The sequence below is a fragment of the Heteronotia binoei genome, chromosome 10, assembly GCF_032191835.1.
Source record: "Heteronotia binoei isolate CCM8104 ecotype False Entrance Well chromosome 10, APGP_CSIRO_Hbin_v1, whole genome shotgun sequence".
Lineage (NCBI taxonomy): Eukaryota > Metazoa > Chordata > Lepidosauria > Squamata > Gekkonidae > Heteronotia > Heteronotia binoei.
In genome coordinates this window covers 82,486,662-82,500,765 of record NC_083232.1, presented here as the reverse complement: position 1 = coordinate 82,500,765, position 14,104 = coordinate 82,486,662, and the positions used below count along the sequence as shown (strand labels likewise).

At 40.8% G+C, this 14,104-nt stretch overlaps 1 protein-coding gene across 1 annotated transcript in view; it reads right to left on the bottom strand.

The window, feature by feature from the left end:
* Positions 1 to 14,104, bottom strand: part of SUGCT (succinyl-CoA:glutarate-CoA transferase) — a 438,101-nt gene that overhangs the window by 373,192 nt on the left and 50,805 nt on the right. Inside the window, exon 9 of the mRNA XM_060247665.1 lies at positions 3,686 to 3,781. Coding sequence (XP_060103648.1) covers positions 3,686 to 3,781 — 96 coding nt within the window. The remainder of the gene's footprint in view (positions 1 to 3,685; positions 3,782 to 14,104) is intronic.

The window sequence follows — 14,104 nt, the reverse complement described above, 5'->3', positions numbered from 1 at the left end:
ATGATTTAATGACATTCTGACATTCTGGAAGTACCATAGCAAAGCTGACATCTTTTCACAATTCTAATTTAAAACTTGTCCGAATGCATACTCATGCTAATTTTAAATTTTTTAAAAAGTTTCTAAAAAACAAAGAACTCATTTCTCTTCAGAGTTTCTTATGGTGGAATCTTTTATAGTTTCTCCAGCCTAAGCCTTGATTAAAGTAGACTGGAGGAATTCTGCATAGGCCTGTTAGATTTAAAATAGCTTTGCTGGTATATATTCTGCATAATTTTAAATTTGATTAGCTTATTTGAACTTTTTGCCATCTCAAAGCAGTTGAAAACAAATGTTTTCCTAAAAGATGATAATCTCCAAACACTATCATATTTCAGGAAGCAAAAGGTAGCATATACTGAATCCTATCTTTGGGGAATATAACTAAATTTCTTAGATTCTATTCCAAAAGGCACTAGACTAACTCATTACTTTTGTCTGGTCACAGACTCATTGAACCTCAGTACAGCCATCTGGTAAAAGAATGCAGAGACATTTTATCTAGGACAGAGGAAGCATCTATCTGAACCGCAGACGTGAAAACTCCACATTCTTCCCCTGCAAATTACTGCACCATCCTCAGGCAGTTCATACAGCCCTACTTAGTGCAATACATTCTGGGTCCAAGATAATTATGTCTTTTTTTCACCTTCAGAATCCATTGTATGATCATCACTCATTGCTACACCAGTATGGTCTGATGGGATTTTCTTTTTTGTAGCTCCTCTCCAAATTTTACACCTGCCCATGAAATGGAAACTCTCTCCATAGACCCGACATTCCAATCACACATACTAGGTTTACTAAACCATTCTTTATCTAGCATAGTGAATTCTCCTTTGCATGCATATTTCTCTCTAACGGGACAATGTTCTGCTTGTCCCTCCCCCATATGTCCCCATGCACCAAGTATGGGGGACAGCAACGGCTTTTTAACAGCAATCAAATCTATCAGTTGCCTCCTCACTCTCCTCCCCCCATGTTAATGTTAATGGGGGTCTATTTCCCCATTAGGCTTGTGTTTTGTGACAATATATTTGATTGTTCTAACTTTTCTTTGTTTCTGTTGTACACCACCCTGAGCCTGCTTTGTGGGAAGGGCAATATAGAAACTTAATGAAATAAATAAAACTAAATTTTCAGGTTATCCCCTACTCACTGTTCCTCCACTTAAGGTACATTGTGGTAGATCTCTGGGCATTTATCAGAGCCTGTGAATTTCCAGTGATCGTTTCCACCCTACAGAAAAGGCTCCCAGAGAACATGAGGGAGGCTCCGTCTCTGGAGATTTTCAGGAGGCACTGTGAAGATACTTTATATACTATGGCTTTTAATGCTTCAGTTATGTGCAGGGAGAAGGTTATTTGGGGTTTTACTGTACCATGCATGTTTTAAATATAAATCTGAAAGCCACCTTGAGCCAAAAAGAAAAGGCCCAGTATGAATACTTTAATTAATAAATTAAAATATAGCCTTTCCTAGCCATTTTGGACTTCACATTTGTCACAAAACACATTCTTCTATACAGCAGTGTCGCTACATTGCACAGTTCTTTTATAGTTACTGACAACTGAGAAAGAACTTTAAACTCTCTATTCTTTCTACATTTAACTATCTCCTCCCAAGAGCATATCCAAAATATTGTTAAATAATCCAAATTTGCTGCCAGTACAGTCACTTTCACAGATGGCTCACCACATCAATCATGCTGAAAAATTCTCATTCTACATAGAATGGCTTGGACATAGCATCACCTGAACACTTTTTAGCAATTGCAATATTTGCAGTGCTCATTAGGATCTGCAACCAAGGGATAATTCAATGAACTTCCAATAATCTTTTAAATCTACTAGTTGGGCTCACCCTGAATAGATCATACTATAGTATATAGTGCCCTTTGCCATATTGCCACTAGTGTACAGGGCCAGGGATCAAAGTTCTGAACACACAAGCTCTCTCCTTGTGGATACTCTAAAACAAAGGGACTCCTGAGAAAGCAATTTGTGAGAATGGAAGAACCATTTAGCAGTTCTGCCAAGGTGTCCAAGGCATAGTAGTGTTTTCCAGAGCATTCACACACAATGTTGTCCACTAATCAACTACTTCTCAGTTTTTTCTCCTGCTCTGCTATAACCCTTCCTGAAAGACTGCAGTCAAAGTGGGTAACCATGCCATGTTGATAGGAAACTTTATTTTTGAACAATTTACTGAAATCTGCAACATTTTCTGCTATCATCCTTTCACACACTTGCCATTCTCCTCATGCTGATGGAGAGCTTTTTAAAAAGTAGCTTCTATAAGTAGTAGCTATCCTTTTTTAGTAGAAAAGAGTAGATTCAGAGTGTTGCAATGAAGTAGTCTCTCTTTTTCGGATAATGAAGCTCAAAACAATGCATCCAACTGGACTGAATCGAGACCTAGATTTCCTTTCTCGTTACCAATGTTGATTTCTCCACACCTACTACCTCTCTGCAATCACACCTAATCCAATCACACCTGCTAGTCATTTGCTTATTAATGGCATTTGGCATCTGAAATCACTCCACTTTCCAATATATAGAACAGGTGGACTCACATTCTAGCTGTATCTGAAGAAGTGAGCAGTGGCTCACAAAAGCTTATCCCCTACCATAAATTTTGAGGTCCTTATGGTGCTACCGGACTCTTATTCTTTTCTACTGCCACAGACAGACTAACACGGCTACCCATCTTGAGCTATCTTTTAAAGAAAAAAAGTCAATGAAAAGCCCTCTGGTGCCATTCCCCTCCCATTCCACCAGAGGGCTTTTTGCCGGTTCTTAAAAACAGATTATCCTTTTAAAAAGCCATGCAGTGATGCAGAGACAAGGATGTACATAGGGATGGCCAAGGAAAATATAAAGAATATCCCCATGCGGGCTCTCTGTTGCATTTATGAATTCATTTTCAGCACTGGGATGCCACAGTGTCTGAACCATAGAGAATCATCGCCATGGGCATGAAGCACAAGTTAGATACCGTCAGGGGATGAAGAATACTGCACTTTTCCCATCTGCTTGGCTCATAGAAGTACACAGAAACTGCTTAGCAACATATTCATTAAGTTAATAAATTCGCCCTTCTTTTTGATTAAAAAAACCCAAGCAAACTACAATAGGTTAAAATCATAGCAGAGAACAAAATACAAAATGAACAGAACAATTAGCAGACTAAACTCGGGGAATAAATCAGAGAACTTGTTGTTCAGTAGCACAGTTGAGTCTGACTCTTTGCAACCCCATGGACAAAGTCACGCCACTATAACAACCCAAAATCTGAATTCATCGAAAACCAATATTAAAAGAATGTCCACCATCATGAATTCAAAACAAAAGTTCCACAACAGGAACAATCTTCACCTGTGTTCCAATATCTCAGTTTTTCTGCTAAGACTACCCACTCATACATGATCATCAGTTAAACTTCAGCTAACTTCTTTGATCCATTCAAATGCTATTTCTTATCACTAGTTTGCAGTGGATGAATATAATGCAAAGTTCAAAAAGAACAGAATCTTGTTCTAACCAGACAAGGAAGGGTTTCTGAATGCTATCTCAGAAAGCAAGGCATTTCTCCATGCTAACATTACTTTAAAGCCCCCAAAAATGAGAGATTCGCATTTACTTACCTGGTAAGGAACAATACTGGCATGAGCCGTGCCCCATCGTTTCGGTTCCATTTTACAATTTAGGAAATTGCTTGCTACGTAAGTAAGACAGGCAACCTGCAGAAATAAGAAAATACACATTAAGACAAATGTTGGGGCCCTACGAATATGCCCCACACACTCTTAACATCTTTAACTCAAAATTGCATCTATGCTCCAGATTCTGGTCAAAAAGTTTTCCATCCAGGCATTAACTGCCGTCTCAGGTTATGAGAGATAAGTGTCCCAGAATTCTAAGTGGTGACCCAGAATTCAGAAACCACAGAACTGGATAGTGTCACTGGAGACACTTTAAGAAATTGCATCTGTAGGACAAGCTAGGGTTCAAACCACTTGTGCAACCTATGCAGAATAAAGGAAATAGGAGCAATATTCTTTCCCCAGGTATAATTGTATTCCACCCATGTGGCCTATTAGCCTGGATATAAATACTTCCAGGTCAGGCCTGTTGGTTTTTTTTTCCTGAACAACGAATAGACTGACTGTCCAGATCCCTAACATCCCATTAGAAGTTTCTGCTTGCTCATTTGCTTGCCTCCCAGGCATTTTCAAGTATCTCAGGAAGAATTAAGATCTTTCAAGGAACATGCCCAGTTTCACTTAGCTTATAAGCTATTTTTAGTAATGCGCAGAGTGAAGATCAGGGATGGGAACGAACTGAATCATAAATCATGATTCATGCTAAAAATGGCCAATTGGTGGTTCCTTCCAAACTGGTTAATCTGATCCCACGGCACCCGAACATGAACCAGCCATTTTCTTGGCATGTTATTTGGTTCGCGTTTGTTTCATTTTTCCAGACAGACTGGCACTGGCATGATTCCCCAGCCCTTGCACTTCTGGTCAGTTTCCAGTGAAACTGACTAGAAGTGGCAGCTCCGATCAACCCAGAGCCTGCAATGCTGGTAAATTTCCACTGAAACTGACTAGACGCCACAGCTCTGCTCTCCCAGCCCATGTGCTTCTGGTCAGTTTCCAGTAAAACTGACTAGATGCTGCAGCTCTGTTCTCCTGACCCCTGCTTCTGTTCAGTTTCCAGTGAAACTGACTAGAAGCCACAGGGGGCCGGGGAGGATGGAGCTGGTCTTAAAGGTGCCACTGGACTCAAGTTTTGTTCTGCTTCAGACCAAAATGATTACCTACCTGATTCTAGCATTTTGTAAATTATGAATATTTTGTTTATTTAATTGAAGACATAAATAGAGAGTAAATAAAAAGTTTAAAATGCAGTTAAACACTTAAACATCGAAGGCTGAAATCCATCTCCTCAAACACTTCATTCTGAACCAACAATTCAGTTTTAAGGAAGAAAGCCAAACATAAATGTGGTAATGCAATAACTGTATCTCAAAAAGGACACTGCAGAGCTGGAAAAAATACAGAACAAGACAACAAAGATTATTAGGGGGATTTAAAAAGGAATATGATAGATTCGTGGAGGACAAGTCTATCCGTGACTACTAGCTATGGTGACTAACGGGAACCTCCACATTTCAGAGGTACTAACCCTCTGAATCCCACAGCCAGGAGGCAACATCAGGGGAAATGCCTTGGCCTCTGTTCCTTCTTGGTGACTGTCCAGAGGAACTGGTCAGCCACCGTGTGAGACAGGATGCTGGACTACGTGCACTATTAGTCTGATCCAGCAGGAACTCTTCTTATGTTCTAAAGCAAGTTAAAACGTTTCCCCAATATTTGTTTCTCTGTTGATCACTCTGGGCAATACTGATAATAGTATTATTAAGCTCTGTCTCTGGTTCCCCAGCTCCTTACATTTAACAGTGAAAATTACAAAAAAAAAACCTCCCCCCAAAAAGCCTTTTTCCAGATAGCTCTCTTGCCACCCATAGGGGACACATTCAAAAGGTCAGAATCTTTGATTGTTCTATCATCTCTGCTGCCTGCCACTTACAATGCTGTAAAAATCCAAACTCTACACACCATCATCCCCAACTGTAGCTCAGGATTTCAAGGATTCAGAATGAAAAGCTGTAGGGATACACATTTCTAGTAAGGTGGGCCATGTTGCCTCCTTGAAAGCATAAGGAAACACAAGTTTATAATATTCTAGAGCTGTGTCCTGCAGAATACAACCAGAAATCCATTAAACAAATGGGTTTAAACTGGAGTAACTCTCCATAGGGCTGCAATATGCTGCTTCATTAAAATATTTAAGGTATCTTGATCTTAGATCAATCAACAGCTTGGCCCAAGAATTATACTCATTGTACCCTTCACCCCGTGTACACCGAGAATAAACCCTAAACTGCATCATAATTCTCTTTTAGTGCCTATTCTTTCTTAGGCAAACAGGCAGGAATTAATTGGAAGATCAACTGATTTAGCAAAGGGTTCCTTGAAGACAGAATCAGGAACTTTAAACCTCATTGCTTTGTGTGATAATTTCCCTATTTTTCAATTTCTATTTATCTGCTGATTTACTTCATTTATGACTTGCCTTTCTTCTCAATGAGGACCCAAAATGATTTATATAATTCTCCTCTCTTCCATTTAATCCTCACAGTAATCCTGTGAGGTAAGTCAAGCTGAGAATGTGTGTAACTGGTCCAAGATGAGGCATTTGCGAAATATTTTGCAGATAAAATCTCATTGCTCTGCCAAGACCTGCCTACCACCTTGGATACAGTGAGCGAAATTGAGGCTCCGGGCCTGTCTTCGGATTTGGTGCTGGATCACTTCGACCCACTCAACCTGGAGGAAGTCGATAGGATCCTCTCTGCTGCTCGCCCAACAACATGCGATCTGGATCCTTGCCCCTCTTGGCTGATTAAATCCTGCCAGAGGGAGCTTAGATGTCCTTTACGGGACATCATAAATAGATCCCTCACCGAGGGGCACTTTCCAACGCCCTTGAAAGAGGCGCTGGTTCGCCCTCTTTTAAAAAAATGTACAGCAGACCCGGCCGAATTGGCGAATTACCGGCCGGTGTCCAATTTACCATTTTTAGGTAAAATCATTGAGAGGGCAGTGGCGTTGCAGCTTCAGAGGTTCCTAGATGACGCTTCCGTCCTTGACCCGTGCCAGTCTGGGTTCCGACCGGGCCATGGGACGGAGACGGTGCTGGTCGCCTTGGTAGATGACCTCCAGCGACATCTGGATCGGGGCGGCACTGCGGTACTGATGTTACTAGACCTGTCGGCGGCATTTGATACAGTCGACCATCAGTTACTAAAGTGCCGCCTCGCCGACATAGGGGTTGGGGGGTTGGCCTTGCAATGGCTTTCCTCCTTCCTCTCCGGTCAGGGACAAAGGGTGGCTATTGGGGGGGAGCGATCCCAGAGGCGCACACTTGATTGTGGGGTGCCTCAGGGGGCAGTTCTCTCCTTAATGTTATTTAACATATATATGCGCCCCCTTGCCCAGATTGTCCGGAGGTTTGGGCTGGGTTGCCATCAATATGCTGATGACACCCAGCTCTATCTGCTAATGGACGGCCGGCCCGGCTCCGCCCCAGGGAATCTAGATCGGGCTTTACAGGCTGTAGCGACGTGGCTCAGGTTGAGTGGGCTGAAATTGAATCCAGCGAAGACAGAGGTCCTTTGCGTGGATCGCGGCGCCCTAGGAGGGGAAATAGCTCTCCCAACCTTCGACGGCGCGCTATTGAAACCCGCGCGCCAGGTAAAGAGTTTGGGCATTTTACTGGAGCCTTCATTGTCAATGGAGGCCCAGATAGCAGCCACTGCCAAGTCAGCATTCTTCCATCTGAAGCGGGCAAGGCAGCTGGCCCCCTTCCTGGAGCGTCGCGACCTCGCAACAGTGATCCATGCAACGGTCACCTCAAGACTGGACTACTGTAATGCCCTCTACTTGGGGCTACCTCTGTGCCGGACTCGGAAGCTGCAGCTGGTGCAGAACGCGTCGGCCAGGCTATTATTGGGGCTCTCAAAATGGGAGCACATACGGCCGGGACTGCGCGAACTGCACTGGCTGCCAATTACCTACCGAGTCCAGTACAAAGTGTTGGTTATTACCTTTAAAGCCCTATATGGCCGAGGACCAGCCTACCTAAGGGACCGTCTCTCCCCATATGAACCCCAGAGGGCACTGAGGTCGATGGGCAAAAATAAATTGACTATCCCTGGGCCGAGAGAGGTCAAACTTCAAAACATCAGAACTCGGGCCTTCTCAGCCGCGGCTCCTGTACTGTGGAATCAGCTTCCGGAGGAAGTGCGGGCCCTGCGGAACCTTGACCAGTTCCGCGGGGCCTGCAAGACCGCTCTTTTTAGACAAGCCTATGCTGATATCTGCTGAGTTGCCAAGAATAAGGAGCCGCCATCTACTATACGACTATGGAACCATCTAAACTGGCAGAACCAGCGCCAAACAAGTTTATTGCTGCCAGATTTATTCTATGTAATGAATCATGTATTTTAATTATTTTAACTTAATTAACTGGTTTTTATGTTTAATTTCTTTAATTGTTAAATTTTAAAGTTTTATCTTTTGTTAAATATGTGAAATGTTGTTAGCCGCCCTGAGCCGCCTAGGCGGGGAGGGCGGGATATAAATGTAAATATAAATAAATAAATAAAATAAATAAAGATCACCCAGCAAATTTCTATTGCAGAGGGTGGTCTCCCAGAACCTATTATGACACTACTGGATCTCAGCCTTTCATTTTCTACGAGAAAGGAATTTGTGGAAGAAACCCTTGGTACTCTTTAAAAAAATGTTTTTTGTGACAAATGTGTTCTTTTTTAGATTTGTGAGCCCAGTTCTCCAGCAACTATCTTCCTCCTGCCATAGTGCCAAAAGAGAGCACTGAAATTCATCAGTGCGTCCAAATGCTTTGCAGTCTTTGAGGAGAGAAGACAAAATAACACATCTCATTACTAAATGCTATTTAGTCTGCAGGTTGTACTGTTTTCTTTAAAGCCTACGAGGCATGTTTTATTTCCGTTTCAAGAAAAACACCCCACAAGGGTGGCCTTTAGACATTAAAACAGATGTTCCACAAAGACACAGTCTCAGCATTCATTCACTGGTGTAGACAGATCTACCTGCTGTAAATATGTATCATCACATCTGTCTACTTTTTCCCAACATTCTCTCTAAATTCAGTGAAGAGAACACACACACAGACACACTTGAATTATTTGTGTGTGAACACAAAGATGATCAAGTCACACACACAGTAACATACAGTAACACATACAGCAATATGAAAGCATAGCATCACCACTTGGCTGAAACAAAAACAATCAGCCAGGGAAACAAAATATGAAGTGTCCAAAGGGAGAACTAGACAGCAGAGATGGATAGCTTTTCAAGAGGCTCCAAAAAGCAGAATTTACAGTAATCAAATTGATTTCATCAGCATAAGATGTGTAAACCACCACCCCATAAACGTGTGTAGTTTGTAGCATTAGTTGAGAATAATCAGGGGTTTTTTGTAGAAAAAGCCCAGCAGGAGCTAATTTTCAAATTAGGCCACACCCAATGACATCACCATTATTTTTTGCAGGGCTTTTTTGTAGGAAGAGCTCAGCAGGAACTCATTTGCATATTAGCCACACCTCCTGACACCAAGCCAACCGGAACTGCGTTCCTGAGCGTTCCTGCTCAAAAAAAAAAAAAAAAAAGCCCTGAGAATAATATTAATAATATTAAACAAGCCATTTTCTTGTTCCTTCCTTTCTTCTTCCTGTCTATCTGCTACTGCTCATACAGCTATCACCTTAAGCAGAAATTAAAATAAAAACTGAAAAGGCCTTACTTAATGTTATTTTGCTGGTATTTAATTATTGCTCCTGTAAATTTTGCCACCGAAAGGGTGACAAGATCGTTTGCGTCCAATAGTAGCCATGTCACCTGGGCTCTTGTATTAAGCATTTCCATATTTTTAAATAAAGGAGTGATTAAATTAGTCCTCAACTCATTGTATATAGGACAATCTATAATCATATGCTTAGTGGATTCTGTTATATGAACATCTACATGTTCTATCTGTGTATGGTTCTTTATTATATCTACCCTCCAAAATCACCAAGGGAAGGGCATTTATTCTTGCCAAAGTAAAAGCTCTTCTGAGCTTTGGTACTGTCAAATGAAAAAAAAAAACACTTCAGCAGTTTCATCAGGAGGACATAAAGTGTTGAACATACCCTAAATAGCCTGATAGGAAGCTGAACTCTACTAGTATGTCTAACACACATTTTTATTTGCCTAATTATATCTTTAGCTTCTGTGTTTTTAACCATGTCATCTGTTACTCCTAGTTATTGATTTGCTTTTCCAAAAGTAGATCCCACTGACTACTGTATTTGTCTGTCTGAATAAGACCACATAAGGTAGGCCCTCCTTCAGATTTAAAAATCTTTATTCTAAAAAGAAATGCCTACATCCAAGCCTTAGTATCCATCAATAATTTGCCCAATTCTAGAAAAAGCAGGGCTTGATGTCAAATCTCAAACTAAGGTTCAGTGATTCCAGTATCTACAACTTGCTCATCTAGTGAACATGCCTAGCATTAAGACAGGTTTGTCACATCCATTAATGGATTTTGAGGTTGTGATGAAAACACCAGGGACATCTTATAAACATCTACTTTCTACCTTATAATCAATCTTACTTAGATTTCAATATCCTCCAGTGCCATCCTAGACAAAGTACTGGTATAAGGACTGCATCTCATTCTTACTCATTCCCAATAGCAATTTCTTACAGAATCATAGAGCTGGAAGGGACCTCTAGGGTCATCTAGTCCAACCCCCTGCGCAATGCAGGAAACCCACAAATACTTCCCCCTAAATTCACAGGATCTTCACTGCTCAGATGGCCATCTAGCCTCTGTTTAAAAACCTCCAAGGAAAGAGAGCCCACTACCTCCCGAGGAAGACTGTTCCACTGAGGAATCGCTTAATGGTCAGGAAGTTCTTCCTAATGTTGAGCTGGAAACTCTTTTGATTTAATTTCATCCCACTGGTTCTGGCCCTACCTTCTGGGGCCACAGAAAACAATTCCACACCATCCTCTAGGTGACAGCCCTTCAAGTACATGAAGATGGTAATCATATCACCTCTCAGCTGCCTCCTTTCCAGGCTAAACATGTCCAGCTCCTTCAACCTTTCTTCATAGATCTCCAGACCCGTCACCATCTTCATCACCCTCCTTTGGACCTGTTCCAGCTTGTCTATATTCTTCTTAAAATGTGGTGCCCAAAACTGAACACAATACTCCAGGTGAGGTCTTACCAGAGCAGAGCAAAGCGATATCATCACTTCACATGATCTGGACACTATGCTCCTGTTGATACAGCCTAAAATTGCTGTTGCCTTTTTAGCCACCGCATCACACTGTTCACTCATGTTCAGCGTATGGTCCACTAAGACCCTGAGATCCTTTTCGCACATACTACTGCTAAGACAAGTCTTCCCCATCCTATAACCATGCATTGGATTTTTCCTACCTAAATGCAGAACTTTACATTTATCCCTGTTAAAATTCATTTTATTGGCTTTAGCCCAGTTTTCCAGCCTGTGAAAGTCATCCTGTATCCTGTTTCTGTCTTCTACTGTATTTGCAACCCCTCCCAATTTAGTATCATCAGCAAATGTAATAAGCATTCCCTCTATTCCTTCATTTAAATCATTTATAAAGATGTTGAACGAAACAGGTCCCAGGTTGGATCCTTGAGGCACTCCACTTGTCACTCCTCTCCAAGAGGATGAGGAACCATCACAAGCACTCTTTGGGTGCGATTTGTCAACCAGTTACAGATGGGTAGACATCCACCTAATGGGAACACAACACCCTTATCAGCTTATTGGCAAGACTTCTGGGGAAGTTGGTTTGTACTTGCATTGCTGGTGGAACTGCACATATATTCATTCTTTTTAGCATCTAGTTGCTCAACACATTCATAACATCGTGGCTTTCAAAATTTATCTGGAAGCTAACATACTACTTTTAAATTTGTCATTCATGTCACAGGGAACTAACACAAATTCTATAGAACAAAGTTGGAGTCCACTAGCACCTTTAGGACCCACAAAGCTTTAGTGAGAATGTAAGCTTTCATGTGCTAAAAGCACATTTCATCAGACAATATGTGGAGCAGCTATATGCACAATAGCCAGATCGTGGAAAACAAATAAAACTATCAATCTCAACCTGGATGGACAAGGTCTGTGAGTTCTGCATATTGGACAAACTTACTTACTGAGTCAATTCTATCTCAATGTTCTGAATCCTTAATATCAAAATTTCTATCTACATGGCTCTCTTTCTTCTAATATTTGTCACCTAAAGATCAGCATGCATTGACTTTGGACACTACTAACATGATATATTGACAATAATTAGGAGAATTAAAACAGCACAATATGATTAATAACATAAATAATAGTTGTGATTAACCAACTACTATAAGGTTGGTTAACCACAACTATTATTTATGTTATTAATCATATTGTGCTGTTTTAATTCTCCTTACCTTGATATTGGTACTTATTGTATGAACAACTAAATACTTGGATTTGCTTATACACAAATATGAATCAAAATAAAGCAGATATAAACCTTTAAAAAAATCACCCAATTCAGCTCTCAATGCTACACCCAAGATGCACCTGAGAGTAGTCAATAAGCCCTGGGAAAAATCATGCTGGATGTAATCCATTTTCTCAGAAGCAGCCTGAATCCAGATTTCAGCACCATACAAGAATTGGCTAGAAACCTTAGCATTATATACCTTTAAGGCTGAGGGAACAAATTTACCTCCCACTATATATACATATTTTACAATTGTCCTCCCCAAACTCAAGGTGGTATTTTTTGCAAGGTCCAGATGCATTTTCAACATGAGAGATGCTTCAAAATGGATTCCCGGGTATTTGAATTAATTAACCTGTTCCATAGATTGACTTCCTATGTCCCATTTAAACATTTCCCCTTTTTCTTTTTACTAACTGGTATATGCTTAGATTTCACTACATTAATAAACAAGTCTTCACGGTTACAGTAATACTGTAAGTTTTTAGCAGCTTACAGAGGCCCACAATTGATCTGGACATTATCACTGCATCATCAGCATATAGAAAGATTAGAACATCACACTTAGATAAATGTGGAAGATGACAAGCTTCCCTCAGGAGGCAGGATCTAAGAGAGTTTGTATATAAATTAAACATCACATCCCTGCTTAACTCCTCTATAGCTGATAGCTGACCTGACTCCCCCACATCTAACCCAGGCAGTAAGGTAGTTGAAAAGTTGTTGGATTAGGTAAAGAAGACACAGTTCAATGATGTAGTTCTTCAGCTTTCCCTATAGCCAGGATCTAGAAATATTATCAAATGCTGATTTAACATCTATGAGAGCAGCTGCAAACATGCCTATCTGTCTACCAAGTACTGGAGAGTATGGCAGTGGTCGACGGTGCTTCCTTTCCTAAAACCAGCCTGTTCATTTCCCAGAATATTATTCCCTTTCAATAAGCATTGCGGCATATAGTTTTTCTGTGATAAACAGCAAGCTTACTGGGCAGAAGTTCATCAGATCCATCGGATCCCCCTTTCTATAATTGGAACAATTATTGCACCATGCCAGGCTTTGGGAATACTGCTCGTCTAATTTATATCAGTAAAAACTGAAGCCAAAATCTGTGCCCACCAGTCTGGGTTGTTTTTAAATAATTCTGCTGGTATTAAATCAGGGCCAAGTGTTTTCCTCCTTTTTAATTGTTTAATCAAAGCCCTAACCTCACTGGCTGTTAAAAAGGTAAAGGTAGTCCCCCTGTGCAAGCTTAGTGGGACCATTTCTTTGTGCCCAGTGGCAGCATCAGTTTACCTTCTGGTATATCTCCATTTCTATTTGCATATTTCTATACGCTTCCCACACAACTGTCAGAATATGACAAGGTTCTGGGTACCGTATATTTGATCCTTTTGCAATAAAGGTTCAGAAAAATTTATCTTTTTGTTTGCTTGTTTTTATGGCCAATGGTAAGCTTTTCCGATCTCTTTTCTGGGCCTCATACTTTTAAAATTTAAATAATTTTAGTGTTCTTTTTTTTTCAATTTCAGAATACTTGGCAATACCTCTATTCTGCTCAGATGTCTATGAAGGCTCCTGGATTGATCTTTTAAGTACCTTACAGTCAGAATCATACCAGTTATTTCTGCTGGGTGTGCCCTGCCCCATGGGTTTTGCTGTTACCAGAGGAGGCTCAAAAGAATAAATTAATTCGGTAAAAAAAACCCCCAGATTTCCCATGTTCTTAGTTTTTTTGGGAACCTATATACCTGGTTTTTATCAAATCCATTTGTACTTTCACTTTATCCTCAATGGCTTCACACCATCTCAATGATCTTAAGGTGTTATGTGCCTGGGTTAGAGCTAAGTTCATTATATCAGATG